At 33.7% G+C, this 20,737-nt stretch overlaps 1 protein-coding gene across 1 annotated transcript in view; it reads right to left on the reverse strand.

Moving 5' to 3' along the window:
* Positions 1-13,247, reverse strand: part of LOC129231663 (uncharacterized) — a 121,342-nt gene extending 108,095 nt beyond the window's left edge. Inside the window, exon 1 of the mRNA XM_054866026.1 lies at positions 13,140-13,247. Within this exon, the coding sequence (XP_054722001.1) occupies positions 13,140-13,241 (102 nt within the window). The 5' untranslated portion in view covers positions 13,242-13,247. The remainder of the gene's footprint in view (positions 1-13,139) is intronic.
* Positions 13,248-20,737: the final 7,490 nt, after the last annotated feature.

Consider the following 20,737-nt stretch of genomic DNA (forward strand, 5'->3'; position numbering starts at 1 on the left):
TCCAGCTTTATTGAACTAGCCGCTTTATGGAATCAAAACTGTTTAGAACAAATGGGATTCATATACTCGGCCACCAGTGTATTGCTAAAATAAAGATTTGCAGTATTTACGACAAGTTGGTAATTCACTAACAGATTGGCAACTGACTGATATTACAAACCTGCAACAGAAAATATCTATTAAAAAAAAAAAAAAAAAATTCTCCTAGTTTAAAAAGTCAATAATCCAACGTTATTAAGCACAAAACTTGCAAATGATTGCAGACACGTGTTTCGGTGTTACAAGGAACACCTTTTTCAATGCAAAGAAGTGTGAGCTTTTTGGATGAAAAGTCATCCGAGAAAAGTCATCCGAGAAAAAGCGGTCAACTTCATCCAAAAAGCTCACACTTCTTTGCATTGAAAAAGGTGTTCCTTGTAACACCGAAACACGTGTCTGCAATCATTTGCAAGTTTTGTGCTTAATAACGTTGGATTACTGACTTTTTAATTTTTCTGCACAAAGGTATTTATTTCTTTATTCTCCTAGTTTATTGATTTTTTCAAGCTGAATTTAATAGTACAATTGAATTTTTAAAATTCAGTTTAGATGATTAAAAAAATGTTAAAAGCATGGTAACTGACTGACATGAATGCAATAGTGGTAAAAGTAATATAGAATCAATGAAATATTCTACTCTGAAAGCAAAAGGAATTTTTCATGAATTTCAATTGGGATCAAAGAAAAATGAATAACCTTCCGGCATATGACATTTGTAAATTTCCTATACATTGCAACATAAAAAATTCATAATTACGTATTAAAACATACAAATAAGTGTACACAAAGGCAGAGTTTTCTTTGCCCGTAGAGCTAGACGTGACCTATGAAGACCCCCAAAATAACAGACCATATAGAAAATTACTACAAAACATAGTTTTAATATGCTAATAATAACGTTTAAAAGCAGGGGCGATACAAAACGTATACAGTGAAACCTGTGTAAGTTGACCACTTGCGGTGCAGTACTTTGGTGGTCAACATAGACAGGTGGTCAGCTTATAGAGGGTAGTAATGAAAACTGTTTTTTTTTTTTTTTTTTTGTCATTTCTTGTCCCATGCATTCATTTTTTAACTAATTGGAATATACTTTAAACTCACTTTCGTTGTTTAACATTACTTTTAAAAAATAAGAAAAAAAGTTGTTTAAATATTTTTAGAGATTATCTACTAGAGTAACGCGTAAGTATCATACGAATTTAAAATTTCTGCAAATCGATCAAAAAAAAGCCTCATTGCTTATGAAAAACTACTTACTTGATATTAACAATTCCTAAAGACTCACAACAAGTCAAAAGTGACTCAAATTCTTCATTTGATTTTTTCTTGTGCATTTGTGTCCATGGTAATCAATTTTTCAACAAAATAACTCCTTATTGAAGTTTGTCGCATTTTCTGGGACTTAACATTAGCCCAATGTTTTTCGATGGAAACATAAATTTTCATAGGTTTTTCTAAAATGTCTGGTTACTTATTTGAGGCATAACTGATGAAACTTTTAGTACAATCTAAAGCTTTTGCCAAGTGGTCAACTTACAAAGGGATTTTTACAATGCTCCAAACCAAAACTGGTGTATATTAGTGGTCAAGATAGACAGGTGGTCAAGATAGAGAGGTGGTCAAGTTAAAGAGGTTTTCCTTCATTATATAAGATAGGACTAATTCCGTTCCTGACAAAAGCGGTCAACTTATACAGGTGGTCAACTTACAAAGGTAGTCAACTTTACAGGTTTTACTGTATAAAGATTGATATTTAACATCAAAATAATAATTTTGTGCTACCTAGTATTTTGTTAAAGTAGTTTACACCCACAGTGTACCTAGCTGTAGTATATGAAATGACAAAAATTGTAGGCGATTGTAACTTTGCAGCACTTCCTTCGATAGTATTTTTTGTAGCACCTATAAATGTTTGACCGAATGTCTAACAGTCTTAACATTTGTAAATAAAACTCTACGAAAAAGAAAATCGATTAAAATAAGAATTTATTTTTTTCTATCGATATCCTCTTTTCCCCTCACATTTTTTTTTTTAAATTGCTAGAGGATTTAAAAATCTTTTCTTTTTCTTCAATATTTAAAAATAGATCACATCCTTGTAAAATTGTTGAGCTATAAAAAGTAAATTAAAAAGTAAGTTTGCCACTCATATGATTGAAGAAGTCCTTTTATCAAGAATTTCACCTTAGCCTTTTCCCTATTATCATCTATCACTCTTGTTACAAATTATTGTAGATCACAAGAAACTCCATAGAAATATTCCTTACTAGCAGTCACATATTTCTGAATTTTATTCCTCCTTGTGAAAGTTGTGATATTGTAAATTTTGACATTTGGCTGTACTGACTGTAAAATGCTTTCCCCTTTTGTTTTGAATTGATGCATTTTTCGAATATCAGGCAATTATTTTGGAAATTTAGGCTCAAGCATTACTAAATTATGTAAGAATGAATAATGAATAAAATCAATAAAATATGTTATTCTTAAAAAATAAGAGAATTGGGTTGTTTGATATCACTTAAAGGGTTAAAAATAAAATAATTTTGTTTTCAGGAGTATTAAATTAAATACATTGCAGCCATTTTAAAGTTAAACAGAATTCCAGTCAGTTACCGTATCAAGTGTGTCAGTCAGTTACCAAGAACTTTTCGGTGTTCCGGATGTAAACTTCCAATTCTACAATATTCAGCATTTAAATACTCTTGATGTAGGCAGAGAATATGAATTTTAGAAAATTTCTACCAATAATTTTCATGCTGAGGGGAAAAAGTTGATTTCTTATTATAACTGACTGACATTTTTATAAACTGATTTTAAGGTTGTTTCTGAACGAAACACTATAAAGATATTTATTGATATAAGCTTCCAGTATAAAATTGTATTATGATTACAACAAAATACACTAACATTCTTTTCTTTCAGTTAGAATTTGTTTTAGAAAAAAAATTGATTACTACATGTCAAATTTTCCCCAAAAAATAAGGAAAAGGTATAGACATCTGTCACGGCTTATTTTTAATACGAAAAATTATAAATTAAAATTTAGTTTGGTACACTTTAAAAATATATATTTCAAGCTTTTAAATGACATACAATACTTAAAGTTTTGTAAATATTGAAATTTCGATGTTCAGGTTGACATTTTCGTGGAATTGCTCATTTATAACTTTGGAAAGAGAATTTATTTGGAGTAATCGTTTTTTATTGAAATGAGCATAATTAAAATGATGAATAGCGAAACAACTGAAAAATGTTAGTTAATTTCAGGGTTCGTATTTTTTTTATTTTTTTTTAAATAAAAATGTTGGATTTTTTAAATTTAAATCGGATTTTTTTTAATTTAAAACATATATTTTTATTTTTAAAAAAATCTTCTAAAATTTGTGGATATTAATTACTTTTCAGCTTTAAACATAATACATTTCATACAATAGATGAATCCATTCAGCTTTACTTTTAAAATTAAGATAAGTTATCTAACTATTCAATACATTTTTAAAAATTTATAAATGCGTTATAATGCTTAGATAAGATGTGATTTTGTTTCATGCTTTGCTTAAAGGTAAGGTTTCCATCATCATGTACGTTTTTAGTGTAAAATAATATGTTGAACAATTACTTTTCTTAACTATATTAGTCATGTTGTATAAGAAAAACTGAAAATTTTTATTTCATTCTGAACTATAATCTTGGAGTAAAAGCAATATTGTAAGAGTGAAAATCTGTTACACACACAGGAATCTGTGTAGTTTTGCCTGTTAAAGTTAAGATAGTATATTGCAGTGTAGTTAAACTTAGATCAATACTTTCAAAAAGTGCAAAATTAATTTAGAAAAATAAAATCAACTGATTTTAATAAATGATTTTCTTTAAAAAAAAATCAGTTGAATCAAATTAATTTATTTAAATCAATGATTTTTTTAAATCACTTGATTTAAAATCATGATTGAAATCAAGCCGATTTAAATCAACGAACCCTGGTTAATTTATTTTGAAAGTAACGGTGCTGTCTTAAGTGAACCATGCTCAGCTTTCTAGACAAATTCAGGTTGCTGCTAAAAAACCCATTTTATCATTAAATTTTCCCTCATAGGTGTAATTCATGTTTATATCATTTTAGAATAATTCATCTGCGTTGTCATTTTTAGGGAACGTTTCAATACTTCAAAGAATAAAAGAGAACAAGTTTCATTAAACTATAGGGCTGTGAGAAAAAAAAAAAACATAACATATTAATTCATACATGTAAATATTATTTAAATTGGTGTTACCGTAAATTGTTTTATAACATACCCAAGAAAAGTAATTGAGCCTATAAGCACAGTATACAACATACAGAATTAAGGCTTTAGTTGCGGTTTTTGAGCCAAGGAAATATTGCTTCTTTTAGGGGGAGCGGCAGATTTCAAATTTACTTAGGAGCTGCGCCGGCGAATTCTACTCAGGTTCCCCGATTTAACTCCGCATACACTTTTACTGCAAAGTGGGAAAATAAAAATAGGCAAATGTTCAGGGTTTTAGTACTAGATCTATACATAAAGAGTATTAAAGTTTTTTTTTTTTTTTTTTTCAATAAAACTGACCTACTTTTTATTTAACCTCATTATAGTCGAAAAACACTTAATTTAAAATTAATTTTTGTTTCTTTTTTTTTTTCCTTTTTTCAAATAACTTTTATTTCACTTTCATCGCATATAATGCTACCCTATTTGTTTATTTTCACTTTTTTTTGTTTTTATAGTGTACTGCAACGCATTCTATAGTAGGTATATTTGATTTGAACCTTTCACGAAATTGATTCTATATCATGTTATGAAAGGTTTTCGGAGAAATATTAATTAAAATATGCTTAATTTGTAATTTTTAAAAATGTCAATTTCTAACATAGCCATATTTATAAATGTAAATCAATTAATTACTGAAGTTCTCAAGTCGCTTTAAAAAAAATAAAGGAATCCGATTCACACACAAAAAAAAAAACCCGATTTTTTTTAATGCAAAAAAAGTCATAATATTTTTAAACACTGCTTCAAAACCTGTGCCGGCATTGTTCAGAGGAATTTGATATTAAGTTTTTCGCGACATAAACAAGCTATTTAAGTGTTTGTGCAGTACCTAAAGTAAGCATTGGAAGAAATTAAGATATGCGAAAAATGAGCTTAGAGCTAAAAAATTAAAAATTCTCAATGAGGAAAAAGAATTGGAATTTTGGAAATGGCGCATTAAAAACAATTCAAGCAGCAAACTTTTCTGCGGAATGGAAAACCCTGCTTGAATTGCTCAGCACTCTTAGACCAAAAGTTGCTAAATGTTGTTTCCAAATATAATCATAGCACTTTCGTCTATTTTACACTTTGCCTGTTGCAGAGGTTGTATACTCTTTCGACATGCTTTCTTTAGTTATAAATATTTTGCGCTCTTCCGAGCCAAGAAAGACAAGCCAGTCTTAGAGCTCTAACTTTGGAAAACAAACTGTCTTGAACTTGAGCTTTGAGTAAGCAATAAACTATTTCGCAAATCAGATGGCGAGAAAGGTTGTTGATTATTTCAACGCATGAAAAATATGTTATGACATATGAATAAGAGCGTGTGTATATGTTTCTTTTTTTTTTCAACTACTAAACAAAACTTCTGCATAAAAGTTATGACTGATATTAAAACTTACTCTAATGATATTTAGTTGCTGTAGCACATAATATAAGGTTGCTTGTTTTCAAATATGAAGTTTTGACAATTTCTATGCTGGCAGCCAAACTGATATGGGCCGAGCTTTATCTTTAGGCACCTCTGTTATTAGTGTTATTTTCGTATGATATTTAACCCGAATAGCAAATCTTAAAACACAGTCTAAAATATGTGCAAAAATTACAATGCGGAATTTTCGATTTTTCTTAACTGGAGTAAAAACTTGAAACTGCCCCCCCTTACCCACTGGGTTACTATTTTGTCTACCTTTTTTTTAAACGTCCGTAAAAGTGGAAGAAATTGGATAAAATGGACGAATTTTGGACAAAAGAGAAATCCACTGATTTTTCATATGTTTGATACATAAAGTTATTACAATGATGTAATAGAATTATTTGTAATTTGAATACATTATTTATTTAAAGAAAATCTTTTAAATTAATCGTTTAGGGGAAACAATGATTGTATTTTAATAATAATGTAATAAATCCGCAAAAACAAAATCCCCTTTACACGTTTCTGCAAGAGTTTTTAGGCAATTTTTTACTATCAAAGTAATAAAATTTAACAAAATGAAACAGTTATTGAATACTAGCCGCCTGCGGCGACCAGCTGGTCCGCCTTTTTACGCCATTCGCCTTTTTGCGCCAGGGTTGCCGCCTTCGGCGGCTGCTTAGACAATTTAGCGACGGTATTAATCAATGTGTTTCTATATATATCAATATTATCATTCGCCTTTTTAGGCCGATGTTGCCGCCTTCGGCGGCTGCTTGAACAAATTTCGTGGCGGAATCAATCAGTCTATATCATTTGTAGTTTGAATAAAATATTTTCCATATCTATCTTTAGATCCGTCGTTTGGAATATTTTTAAAGGAGGAGGAGGGGAGACACAAACGACGTACTCTTCATGCAAAATTTGTAGAAAAATAATAGAAAGCACTTCCACTTTTATGTGAAAACATTGTTCTTTCAATGTCACGTTGTGTGTGGAGGGGGGGAGCACTGACACCCCGTTGAAATTCCTTAAATGACGGGCATGCCTCTTTCTTGCTGTCCATCTACTATATCGACCTTTATATTTGTCTATCTATCAAGCTATGCGATCTAGGCATATCTACCTCCTGACAGTACATTTTTTTTAATAAGTATTAATTCGAAAACAAAAACATTTTTTGTCCACTCAACCTCTATCTATCTCTGTATCTACCTAACCTAACCGCCAATCCGTAACAAAAACAAACATCATGCAAAAGATCGCGGGTTTTATTTATTTAATCAAAATAGCCCGCAAAAAAAAAGGCTCTATGTTCCCCGTAGTGTTCAAAAATTAGCGCTTGCAAAAAGATAAAAAACTAAAAAAAAAGGTAAAGAGAAGGCAAACGATTTCAGTTGGATCACGTGATGAAGTAAGTTCGGAATTCATCCGGCAAGCGAACAGCTCGCGTTGTGTTCTGCCATTAAAAAAATTGTAAGAAAAAACTATTGCGTATTTTTAAAAACTTTTTTCTTCTGAAGGCGACAGAATGTTTTTACTATTACCAACTAAACTTTTAAAATTGAAGGTTCAATACTTTTTGCAGGATAGGTTTCGAAAAAAATTAAACCCAGAAAAAAATGCAAAATAAAGGTTTTTTCAAAAATTTATAAAAAATAGAAAAATTGCTCTATCTTCAAAATTTTTTCATTCATCATATTTAAAATTAAATTTCTTACACTATAGTACAAAAACATTTGTGTGGTGTGATTGGTTCGGGGTCTGTGAGGTAAAAAGTACTAAAAAGTGCAAAAAAACACATAAAACATTAAATAACTTTTTTTCTAATTAAAATATCAAAAGTCGAAGCCCGAGGTGCACAACTTCAGCCAAAACTACACCTGTATACCAAATTTCATCTTTCTAGGCCTTACCGTTTTCCCGGGATGCGCGCCACACACACACACACACAAACATCTTATTTTATTATATGTATAGATAATTTGCATTATTATATTGCTATTTATTTCTTTAAAAAGTGCTTTTTTTATCATGGCAAAAATATTTTTAAATAAATAAATATTATAGTAATAATGAATTAATTGAAACAAATATCTTGTCATTAGTTAATAGTGAAGAATAACACCAAGTGAGGAGGGTAAATTCAATGAATATTGTGGGCATCTTGTATTTAAAAAAAAACAATGCATAGATAAAATAAATAAAATACACCGCCAGCTCAGTCATTCCAATTGGAGTGACTGAGCTGGTGGTGTATTTTATGTATTTCTGCCTTAGCCCTGGCTATAGGACGGTAACTTACTGAAAATAGATAAAATAAGTAAAACGTACTCGTTCTCCGAATCCCTAAGTTGCAATTCATACTCAACATCATAAAGAGTCATTTTGCTAATTATTCACAGGCAACTTTTAAATCTCAGATTTGCGGGTCATAAGTTTTTCTGGGTCGCAACAAAACTAAACAATAAAATATGTAGACAAGTCCATTGTTATTTTATGTTTCTAAAATTATGGGAGATGGCAATGACAGGCCCGATATAAAGTTAAGGGTATATCGGGTACCTCCGTACCACAAAAATGACAAAAGAACTTTTTTTTATATTTTATTTCTAAACTAAAACGTTTTCCAAACACTAGGGAAAAGTTACAAAGCTTTAGTTCAACTATTTAAAAAGTTATGAATGGTTTTAGGTCATGCTCGCAATGTGTTCTTACGCAAAAGAAAAGTTTTAAATTGCTTTTTCTCGATTTTTTTTTTTTTTTTTTGGGTGTGTGTGTGTGTGTTTTCATGTTGTAGAAATCCCTAAGAATTTTTTTCTATGAAAGATACAGCTTTAAAGTAATACATTTTGCTGTCAGGATAATATATTTAACAAAAATGTGCATTGGATAAGCATTTTATAAATTACTAAAATGTTTAGAGAATGTTACACCTTTAAAAACAAATTTTTTTAAAGAAATTCTGGCAATTTTTTACATAATTAATAGCAGAAAAATTTCTAATAAATATATATAAGCAACTGAATGCACAGGTTTTTAGAGAGAATTATTGTTACTGTTTAGCAAAAAAAATTTTTTAAATAAGTGCAAAAACAAAAAAGCCTTAGGAATTATAAAAATTAAAACTTTCCTGAATTTTTAAAAAAGGTGGGCAATATTTTAAATTTTTGAAAATACATTATTGATTGCTAACAAATGGAACATGTTAGTTTTTCAAAGAATAACATAATTCACCTAAATTTAACAAAAATGATCCCTTAAAACGGATAACGACGTATTTTTCCACTGTAAGCATCTCTTAGAGCTAAGTACTCTAAAAGCACTAATTTTCGTGAGTCGTAAAACTTTCGTGAAAATTAAGATGTACAGTAAACTCCTGATTAACCGCGGATTTGGGTGGCCGTGGATAAACCGCAAAAGGCTAAAGTGAGGAACAAAAAAGGTACAAAGTGTTCCTTCCTCCAAAACATAGCTGTATTGATGTACAGTGCTGGCCAAATTATTAGACTAAAGAGTTTTTTTTTTGCTTTTTGTACACTATTTGTGCTAAAATACTATTTATTTTACAGTAATACTTTTAAGTACAGTACATACTGTACACTGATTACGTTATTTTAGCATAATTTAATGTTTGCAGGTGGCAGCACTGTCTGCTTTGTTTATGTTCCTTGTTTATCTACCGACCAGGAACATAACCTCAATAAGCTTAAACAGTTCACTAGTTCTTTTTATTAGTGTGTTCTGTTATAGTTAAAGTTAGTTTTAGGTAATTAGTGAGTATGTGTATGTGAGTATGTATAATAGTGAGTATAAACAATTTTTTACCTCCTTTTTTAAAAAGTTAAGAAATGGTGTAAATCTTGTGAAAAGTATGCCAAAAAGACTTAAAATGCTCATCAAGAACAAGGGAATGCAAACTAAATATTAGATAATTATTTCACTGTTCGTTAATGTGTCTATAGTTGTATAGTTCTATGTAATCAATAAAGAATTTGCTTTTAAAACAGTCTTAGTCTAATAATTTGGCCAACACTGTATAATACTTTCTTCAAACAATGAAAATATATACAGTGCAGTACAACTGTTTTGTATTTTTGCACAACAGACCTTAACATCAATATAGAACAAGTGTATATACGATGAAGGCACATAAAGTAAATAGATAAATAAAACAAAAAAACAGTTTAAATTTACATTTTTTCGAGAGAAAAAAAACAGCCTTTTTTTTTTTTTTTTTTTGCTGCGAAAAAACATGTTCCTCATTGTTAATTGACTCGCGGAAATTCGGGAGTTTACTGAACGTGATTTTGAGAGCTGGAAATGTCGCGATTTTAGGCGAACAAAACTGAAAGTAGAGAAATTCGTTACAAAAAATTTTTCGAGAGGCTTAAATTTTCGCGATTACAATGCAAAGATAAAAATAAATTGTTCATAGCCTCTCAACTGAAAACTAAAACTTCTGGTATCGACTTTCTTTTAACAAATTCGGAGAACAGACATCAGTCCTTAAATTAAATGGTGGTTCCAATTAAAGGTGGCGACCGAAAATCCAGAATGTCGCAGAATCTTTTATAAGACGAAATTCCGTCTTCAATACTGATAAGTGGCATCTCTGCACTAAAGGATCAAACAATAATGTAAAGAAATGTATACAAGTGATTTTTAAACGGAAAACGACGCACAGTTTCGTTATGTCTACAGTTGAAAAGTGCTTTTTACGAGTTGCCGCCATCAGGAATTTTAGCGATATAACGCGATAAATAGTACTAAATTCGAATTAACCGCTATTGCAAGGGTGGCCACCTTTGCACAGCACAGACTGCGCCGTTGAAATTTTTAGGGGGAAGGGTGTTTTGAAGAGCATTTTTCTCTTTTTGGGGGGTTGTCGCGATATTTAGAGGGTGCGCCCCTGCTCTTAGGGGGTGGGGGGAATCCCTGGCTTTTGACAGCTAGCCGATATTTGAAAATAATCGTCACCCATTTGTTAAATCAATTTATTAAGTAATCACTGTTCTTACGATACACAAGAATTGTACGATAAAAATCTGACAAATCATAATGCACAAATTCTTTTTCAATTCACTTGAAAATGTCATTAAGATAGTTAAATATTTTGATCAATGAAAAAATTAAAAAACAAACAATAATTGATTTAAAGACTTTGCTAATCCCTATTATTTAAAAAAAAAAATTCAGTTTTGTGTTTCACAAAATTCTGTGTGTAAAGTACTAAAACTATTTGAACAAAGAACATTTTCTAGTATAATTACTACTACCGAGAAGTTCATTCAATAGAATAATTTCATTTAAAACATTTAGCCAAAAATATAACTATGTGTCTTCTCTCGTGAAAAAAATGCCATGTTTTGTAAAATGTACTACATAATGGTATGTAAAAATAGAAATGAAAACTTTTACACAGATATTGCCTTCATAAATAAAATAATTTATAAACAGTAGTAAATCATAAAGCTTGTGATTTTGCAATATCTGTTTAAAAAAAATCTAACTCATTTCAATTAATACATTAATTAATTTTGTTAAATACATAGATCGATCAATACATTCTGCTTGCAAAGATGGCCATTTTCGCATGTTGAATAAAATATAATATTCGAAACAATTGAGAATTTTTTTTCTGACTTTTTCCTTATTTCGCTCGATATTTTAAAGTTATCTATAATTTGAAGATAATATTGAAAGAAGATTTAGCTTACACAAACGAAATAAATAAATGGACTAATTACTTTTTTTTTTTAAATATATACATTTTTTTTTTTTTTACAATTTCATCTCGCACATGAAAACATCAACTTCTAAAAACGCAAATCAATTGATTTTCCAAACTGAATATACGTTTCTTTTTTAATTCATCGTTTCAAAAAAAAATCATATTCAGCAATAGATATAGGTGGAACATTTCTTAGCTTGTTAAAATCTAAACAATATTATGTTTTATAACTTTCAATGACCAGAAACATTTTTAGGACAGCGATAATGAATCTGCGGAATGCCGAGGTTCAGTACGCGACCCGTTAAATATCGTCAAAAAAAAAAAAAAAAACTAGCGACGAGTTTTCTTTTGACGCTGATATTTTAAATAAGCATTTTTTCCCTCAGAACAATTGAGTTCTGATTTAACCTTGAAAAAGACCTCATGTTAGATGAATTCAACAATGGTATCGAATAAAAGCAAAACAACTTTCACTAATTTTTAAGCGTCAAAATATGAATGAACCGGCCCGTTGTTTCGAATTTCTCGAGGGATATGTACTGAATACAAATCATATCGAAAAAACAACAAATACACGCCCAGTTATACGTAAACATCTGTATTTTGTTAAAGCCAGGGACGAACAATTGCCCCCTCCTGACTCCTCTAAATGACGGGCATGAGTATAAAATACATCTGAAGGCAAAACTCTGGCACTTCAGAAACTTAAAACTTAAATTACCAATGCGTAAAGCAATACGTAATCTCAAATGTTATTAAATACATTTCACGACCATGCCCTTATTCAAACATATTACATAAAGCCAAATTTCAAATTTTAAAAAAAAAATGCACACTCATAGAGAAGTACTGCAAAAGCACTTATTTTCGTGAGCTCATAGTAATAGCGAAAATTTAAGTCTTGTGAAATAGTTTTTCCATAGGAAATTTGCTTCATATATAAAATTCACGAAATTTTCAGCTCGCAAAATTACCGATAACTTCATTTTCGTGAAAATAAGTGCTTTTACAGAAAACATGACAAACAAAAATGCACACACGCATAGAGAAGTACTGGAAAAGCACTTATTTTCGCGAGCTCATAGTAATCGCGAAAATTTAAGTCTCGAGAAACACTTTTGCATAGGAAATTTGCTTCATATATTAAAATTAACGAAATTTTCAGCTCGCAAAATTACCGATATCTTCATTTTCGTGAAAATAAGTGCTTTTACAGAAAACATGACATGTTATGCAGCTCAAATTGGGAAAAACAGACACGATTACGCATAAAAACATTTGATTCCAAGTTTATGCTTTTAATCTTACTTTTACGTAGCTTATCTCGACTCGCATATTTACGATCGAGTTTTATTAAAGCCACGTTTTCGTTTCACAACAAAACACACCTTCCAGCTGTTCATGCGTACAAAAACCACAAGAGTAATTTTCGATGTTTACATAACTTTTCACAAAAAGTGACAACTTTTCGACGTAAGTTCTGATCCGAGAAGCGAAGATCGCTACAAATTCCATCCGAAATCCAACAGCTGGATTATGCAATATGTTTTGACAGCGGAAGGAGTGCTTCGTACTATCAACAGAACGAAGAATCATCTTCGCGCGCGAAGAAGAAAAACAACAATAAGGCGCGAAAAACCTCAGACGGAAGCTTCGAATTCAAAGACAATAAAATTGAGCTTACCCCAGTATTCAAATTCTCTTGAGTGGTAGTTCGTGACAACAAAGGGTGAACAGTCCATACCGGGATCGGACGCCCAACCCGTTGGGACTTCGCTTTCGGCATGCTCGCTCTTAGCTTAGCTCGATCGGACTGAAGCGGGATAAATGAGAGAGATTATGCCAAGTTCCAGCGCAACGGTCGCACCTGCGGTCTCAGCCAATCATGTTTCGAGAGACGTCAGCTGCATGCTCCTGTTCCGCTGTTCGCCGGAAGCCATGTGACCGGCAGTCTCACACCTGCTCCAATAGTGAGCTTTCTATTGCGCGTGTCGTCCCTCTTTTAAAAGGGGGGGGGGGGGTGCACACGGGCTGGCATTGATGAATTTTGTTTATATATTTTTTTCGTTTTAGCGTATTTGATTTCCATATGTTTCGCGTTTCTGTAGCAAGTAGTGCTCATTTTAAACCTTATGGGGACACGGGAACTAAGAAAAAATTTTATTTATTTATTTATTTTTTAAATTATTTCTTTAGCCAGGGGGGTTTATGGTACAGACTGCACCATTTAATTTATTTATTTTTTTTTGGGGGGGGGAGATTTTTAGACGGTTTCTGATTTCATGTTGGGGGTTATCGGTCTTGGGTGAGGGGGCTCCGTAGGCAGGGGCGGACTGGATCCCCCGGGAGGGCGCCAACCTTGATTCCCAAAAGGCACAAATCAGAAGCTCTAAGTTTCGAGGGTAGAAAAAAAAAACAAAGACGCAGGTTCAAGGGCGAAAAAAAAAAGAAAAGGAAAAAAAGAGCAAAAACAAAAAACGGCGCTCAGGTTTAAGGGTGCAAAAAAAAAAAAAAAAAAAAGAAAAAGAAAGAAAGAAAGAAAAGAAAAAAAAAAGGCTCCCGGGTTCGAGGGCGGAGGGGCCAGTCCGCCCCTGTCCGTAACAGATGTGGTGGTGCACCATCGTTCTTGAGGGGGAAGGAGTTCAGGGGCGGACTGTGTCTCGACCCGCGGGGCGCCCTCCCGCCTATGCGCCCTTGCGCACGCCTGAGCACATTTTTTTTAATATAAAATTTTTTTTTAAATTTATTTAATTTTTAACTATTTTGGTACAATTTGCTTTTTTTTTTTTTTTTTTTTTTTGCGCTCGCAAACCTCGTGCGACTTCCCTTCGCTTTTTTTTCTTTTCTTTAAACGCATAAACCTGTATACCATCGTTTTTTTTCCTTCCTTTCTTTTTCTTTCTTTCTCTTTCCTTTTCTTTCTTTTTTCTTTTTTTTTCTCTTTTTTGCACCTTTTTTTACTGCATCCTCTTTTTTTCTTTTTTCTTTTTTTTTCTCTTTTTTGCACCTTTTTTTACTGCATCCTCTTTTTTTCTTTTTGCACTTTTTTTTCTCTTTTTTGCACCTTTTTTTACTGCATCCTCTTTTTTTTTCTTTTTGCACTTTTTTTTTTTTTTTTTTTTTTTTTTTTTTTTTTTTTTTTTGCACTTTTCGGAGACCAAGGTTGACGCCCTCTTGCGGGACTCAGTACGCCTCTGAGGAGGTTCCTCTGCTTTACTTGGATTCATTTTACCATTATTTCTGTATGTTCAGGCTAAATTTTAAATTTAAAGTTATTTAGAAATATTTTTAGCTAACGACAATTTTAAAAATATGGGAAAGCACAAAAAACACAAACATGATGTCTTGCGTTTGAATTTTCGAGTATTTTTCTGCCAGTGCGGAAGAAAGGGGGCGTTTTGGAGATCAATCCCCTCCCCTTCGGTTCTTTGGTTTTACCAAATCGTCGCCTCTGAGCAAGTAAACATCTAAAAACAGTAAGACATCTAATCCTAGGATTAACAGTAAGATATCCTACTGTTGCTTTGAGGCGATGATATGTACGAGTATTACCAATCCAGGGGGGGGGCTCATTCCCCCAAGAGCAAAGAGCAAAGTTACACCCCACCCCCGAAAAATCACGATGATCACCCACAAATGATAGCCCTCTTCCCTTTCCAAAAAAAACTGGACAAATACCCTAAAAATACCTTCTAAAATATTTTGATGTAGCAGTTAGCACTATGACTTCTTACCCGTTCCCGCTAGAAGTGGATGTCAAAGCTAGAAGGGTGTCAACCGGCGCACCCCCCCCCCCCATGTAGTGATGCTATTGCGTTTGATAAATTAAAATGCAGTAAAATCCCTCTAATGCGGACACTAACGGGACAAATGTTTTTGTCCGCAATAGAGAGGTGTCCGCAGGACAGGAATTTAATAATGTTATTTGCATTGGAACTGGCGAATTAAAAATTGTCTGCATAAAAGGGGTGTCCGTTAGGAGGGGTTTTAATGTATTTAAAATTTTTCAGAATTAAAGTTTCAATATTTTTTATAAACTCGCAATTTCATTTTGATTGTCGCCCCCGAGATGGGTTACAGCCGGGGCGGGCCGCCTAATACCCCCGTAGTGACGCTACTGCTGTAAAGAAGTTTTTGAATAAAATATTGTTCTTTGCAAAGAACATAACAAAAACAGGGAAGGGGTACTTATGAAAAGTCACTTCTTGAAAATAAAAACTGCTCTTTCCATTGCCCAATGAGAATTGAAAAAAATATTCGAGGATAAAAGTACGTATTGAGTATACTTTATCTGCGTGAATAAGTTTTTCAATAACATAACCCAAGAATAGAAAAATTAAATGACTTTTTAAATCAAATGTTGAAGCTTTTAACTACATAAATAAAAAATTGGTAGTGCATGTTTTTGAAATTCTTAGAACATACTTACTTGCGTATTTTAATGATTTTGAAGTGCATATAATCTACATTCAACTCTTGATTATCCGCGGGATAGGGTGGCACGGTAACCGCGGTTAAGCGAATTCGCAGATAATCTGCAAAATAGGTCAAAAACGATCAGTATCACTCGCAGGGGCGGATACAGAAATATTTTTGGTGGAGGCCCGGAAATTGAAAAGCGCACCCCCCCCCCTCCCCCACCCTCTAAAATGTTTTTTAAAAGTTTCCAGGTCCTTTATTTTCAATATTTTTATACCATTCCTTAAGGCCAATTAATCTACTTTTAAGGGTTTTTTTTTTGCACTAATATACTTTGTAACGGGCGTAATGTACCTTTGTATATGGACGTAAAATATCTCTAACATTTCAAGCCAACCTCAGTGAAAACACCCCCAGAGCCATTGATTTTAACAAAAACAGGAATTCTGATACATTGTTTTTTCCAAATGAAAGAACTGTTTTGATCAAAAAAAAACCCTACAGAAAGTATTTTTAGATCAAAAAGCCCCTGCAGAAGGTATTTTCAAAGAAAAAGAACCTCCAGAAGGTATTTCTGGCTGCACTAGTGGGAAACGAGCTGATGTGTGCATCACATGACTTCCTTTTACTCCAATTTAATGTCATTTCCCCATTATTCGCTATTTTAATGTGATTCAATATTTATTCTCTAAATATCACCAACAATGGCCAAATTGAAACCAAAAAAAAAAAAAACTCCGCCAAATTTGTCGCCAAGTTGGCGACAAAACTTGGCGACCAAAAGACTGGCGATATATCGCCAAGTGTCCGACAAATTATAACGCCACTTGAGTTTACATCGAAATTAACAATGATTTCCCCCCAAAAAGGTGCAAAAGACCCCCTTAGGAACATCCGAAAGCAACCAAAAGGGGAGGTGCACAACTAGACCCCACTACGAGTCTATGTACCAAATTTCAACTTTCTAGGACATACCATTTTTGAGTTATGCGAGATACATACGCACATACGCACATACGCACATACACACATACACGCACATACATACAGACGTCACGAGAAAAGTCGTTGTAATTACCTCGGTGATGGTCAAAATGGATATTTCGCGTGTCTATACATTCTTAGGCACTTTTCCGCATGTGGTCGAATCGAAAAAAAAAACTCAACATTCATTTGGGGGTGAGCAAAATGGAAATTAAGGGCGATTTTTGAGTGAAAATTTTTTCGCGAATACAATACTTCCTTTTTTGTAAAAGGAAGTAAAAAGAAATAGAAATGTCTAAAATAGATTTTTGAGCAATCACGATTGCTTATTGTTCTCACTTGACTGTCTTTGGCGTTACGCTGATTTTATTTTCCCCTCGCCTCCCTCTGCAGCACCACCGTCGACCGGCCTCACGATGCTGCTCCTCTAGCGAAAACCTTCTCCAGATTGCGTCCATATCCTACACGCATACATACACACACGTATGCCTACACATACACACATAGACATACCCACACACACACATACACGCATACATACACGCATGCCTGCACATACACACATACCCGCACACACATACACACAAACCCACACACTCATGCCTGCACATAGACACAAACACACGCGCCTACACACACACATACACGCATTCCTGCCCATACACACATACACACCTACCCACACACTCATGCCTGCACATAGACACAAACACACGCGCCTACACACACACATACACGCATTCCTGCCCATACACACATACACACCTACCCACACACTCATGCCTGCACACAGACACAAACACACGCCTACACATACACACACTCACACACACACACTTACTTACACACATATATACACACACCTACCTACATACCCACACACACACATACACGCATACATACACGCATGCCTGCACATACACACATACACACAAACCCACACACTCATGCCTGCACACAGACACAAACACACGCACCTACACACACACATATACGCATTCCTGCCCATACACACATACACACCTACCCACACACTCATGCCTGCACACAGACACAAACACACGCCTACACATACACACACTCACACACACACTTACTTACACACATATATACACACACCTACCTACATACCCACACACATGCCTGCACACAGACACAAACACACACGCCTACATACACACATATCCACACACACACACGCATGTCTGCACACACGCAAAAAAACACGTGATTGCGAAAAACAAATTTGAATTCAAGATGTCAAAATTCAAATTAATTTTGTACTTGTTAAGTTATGCAACTGTTGAGTTAAAATGTAAGTAATTATCTGTATTCAGTAAATCATCACCGATATATATTTGTTTGTGCGTGAAAGGTCACTTATATTCGAGAGTTTACTGTATAAGCATAATAATCTTTAATTCTTACATTCTGATTTCAGAGTGTGCCTCAATTCAGCATCATGAACTGCATTTCCCAAAATTTCACCTTAAGTGCTTAGTGTTATTCTCTCTCTTTCTCTCCTCTAATAAATCTACCTTCAACATCACCTTTTGTGTCTCTACTACTTGAATTTTGGGTGACCAGTAGTGTATTTTTACCTGTACACAAAAACGAGTCAGCTCCATGCCGCCCATGGACTGACCCGAGAGCGAACCCCCCCCCCCCCTTCTTTCCCACTCAACTCCTTCCCTTCCAGTAAAAGAAGCGACCCTTTACCTTGACTTTCAAAACACGCATTAAAAAAAAGCATTTGAAGAAACCGGCCTGCCGCCTTTACGGAGTCGCCGAAAATTTCTCTTCACCTAACTGATCATTATAGCTGAAAAAAATTTTATTTTCATGAAATGAAGGAAAATAACTATTATTTAATGCAAAGAAAAGACGTTATATGGTAAGCCTCTGAGCATTGCATTGCGCTTCGGTTCTTACAACTTCTTTGTAAAGACCGACGCCTTTAATTAAATTATTTTTCCGAGACTTCCCTATGTTCGGGCAATTTTATCGGAAGATGATCAAAAGGTGCCGGAGGAAATGAGTCATTCTTTCTTAAATTTTTTAAAAGTTTATTTCGAAAAGGTAAAATTTGAATTGTTTTTCCTTCTTATCTTTCTTTTCTTGAAAATCGGAAAAGGAGAAAAGGCCTCCTCTATTTTTCCTTCTTCTGTTTCATAGAAAATGAAACATCATGACGAAAAACATTTAGATCGAAAAAGTATTATTTGGATCATTTTCAGGTAAGGGTCAATTTTGTGTCCTAGGGTAAAAAATGCTAGTTAAGATAGTCAACCATGCATACTGAAAACTTTTACATTCCCTTCATGTGTTAGCCCCAGGAGCGGACTGGATCCCCCAAGAAGACACCAGCCTTGACTCCCAAGTGGCATACATCAGGAGAGAGTACAAGTTCTACGGCGCAAAAAAAGAAAAAAAAAATACACACTGGTTTGAGGGAGCGGGGAGGGGGGGGGGAAACCGAAGACACACTGGACTGAGGGCGCAAAAAAAAAAAAAAAAAAAAAGGCGAAAGGTTTAAGGGAGTAAAATAATCTTAAAAAGCCACCAAAACGCACAGGTTCGAGGCCGCGAGGGCTCAAAGGAGGGAGGGCATACCGGTCAGCGGGCCAGTCCGCCCCTGGCTACCCGGTGCACTAATATAAATGCGAAAATAAATGAATAATAAGTTACCATAATATCATTGCCACGGCTTATTCCAAACAAGAAAAGGTTTATTTAAGAAAATGAGAGCTTTAAAAGCAAAGAACAATTTACTAGGTGTGACTCATTTTTATATTTTAACTATTACGTTTAGAAATGTACTCATAAGAAAACGAAATTGTATTCTTTACAGTCAGGCCCTGATCTATAAATTTTGAGGCCCCTGCAAAAAATCAGCAGGATCTTTTGCTGCCTATTGGGTATCTACGTCAATGAGAGCCACGGACCCCTTTAGTACAGTGCCTATCTTAAAAACTGTTTACTTGCTAGCAAAATCATCAGTTACTAAATCATAGAGTCTGAAATTACTTTTAAGAAGGTGTTTTTATTTTTTATGCAGATTCAATAGTTACGCAGGTATATACTTTCAAAGTAGAGAAGCTTTGGAAAAACAACCAATTTCCCATCGCCTATTTTTTAGGATTCCTGGACAAGCCTTCGACACTCCTTTTTGATAAAGAATAAAATAATGGCACTAGGATGTTTTGATTTGTTAAAACTTTGGAGCACGATTACACGAAAGAGGAAAACGAGCACCGTTCTTTTGTAATTATACTTTAACATCCCAAGACCAAACAATCATCGACTACAGAGTTTCTTTTTCCCTTTTTTTTGATCCATGGACCAGTAAACATTTGTAAACACATTTCGTTGACCGATGGGTTTTATTTTTAACCCATCTTTATGCGTACTTTACGCATTGAAAATCAGAAATAACGACTCAAAAAATTTATCGTACTTTTACGCTTTGTATTTTCAACTAACATTTAGCTTTGTGGGAAATAATACACAAAAGCAACTCTACCCAGAATTTTCACGTCGTGAAAAAGAAGAAAAAAAAATTAGCAATTTATTTGTAAACAAATCTCAGTGCTCATTTCGAATTTACGATTAATCTAATATCGGTTCATCTTGTAGACTATTTTTGGGATTTTCCATTTGCGTCGGAGACTGCAGAAAGACGTTCTGCAGGCAGATTTTTACATATAAGTGGGCGGTTTTTTTTTTTTTTTTTTTTGAGCAATCACGATTGTTTATTGTTCTCACTTGACCGTCCTTGGCGTTGTGGTTCCTTTTTCAGCTTGAACCAGGGGCCTCTACAGCACCACCGCCCACCGGCCTCTGCAGGCGCGTCGGAATCCCCTTTTCCTGGTCGGAGGC

This window comes from Uloborus diversus, chromosome 10 (genome assembly GCF_026930045.1).
Source record: "Uloborus diversus isolate 005 chromosome 10, Udiv.v.3.1, whole genome shotgun sequence".
Taxonomy (NCBI): Eukaryota; Metazoa; Arthropoda; class Arachnida; order Araneae; family Uloboridae; genus Uloborus; species Uloborus diversus.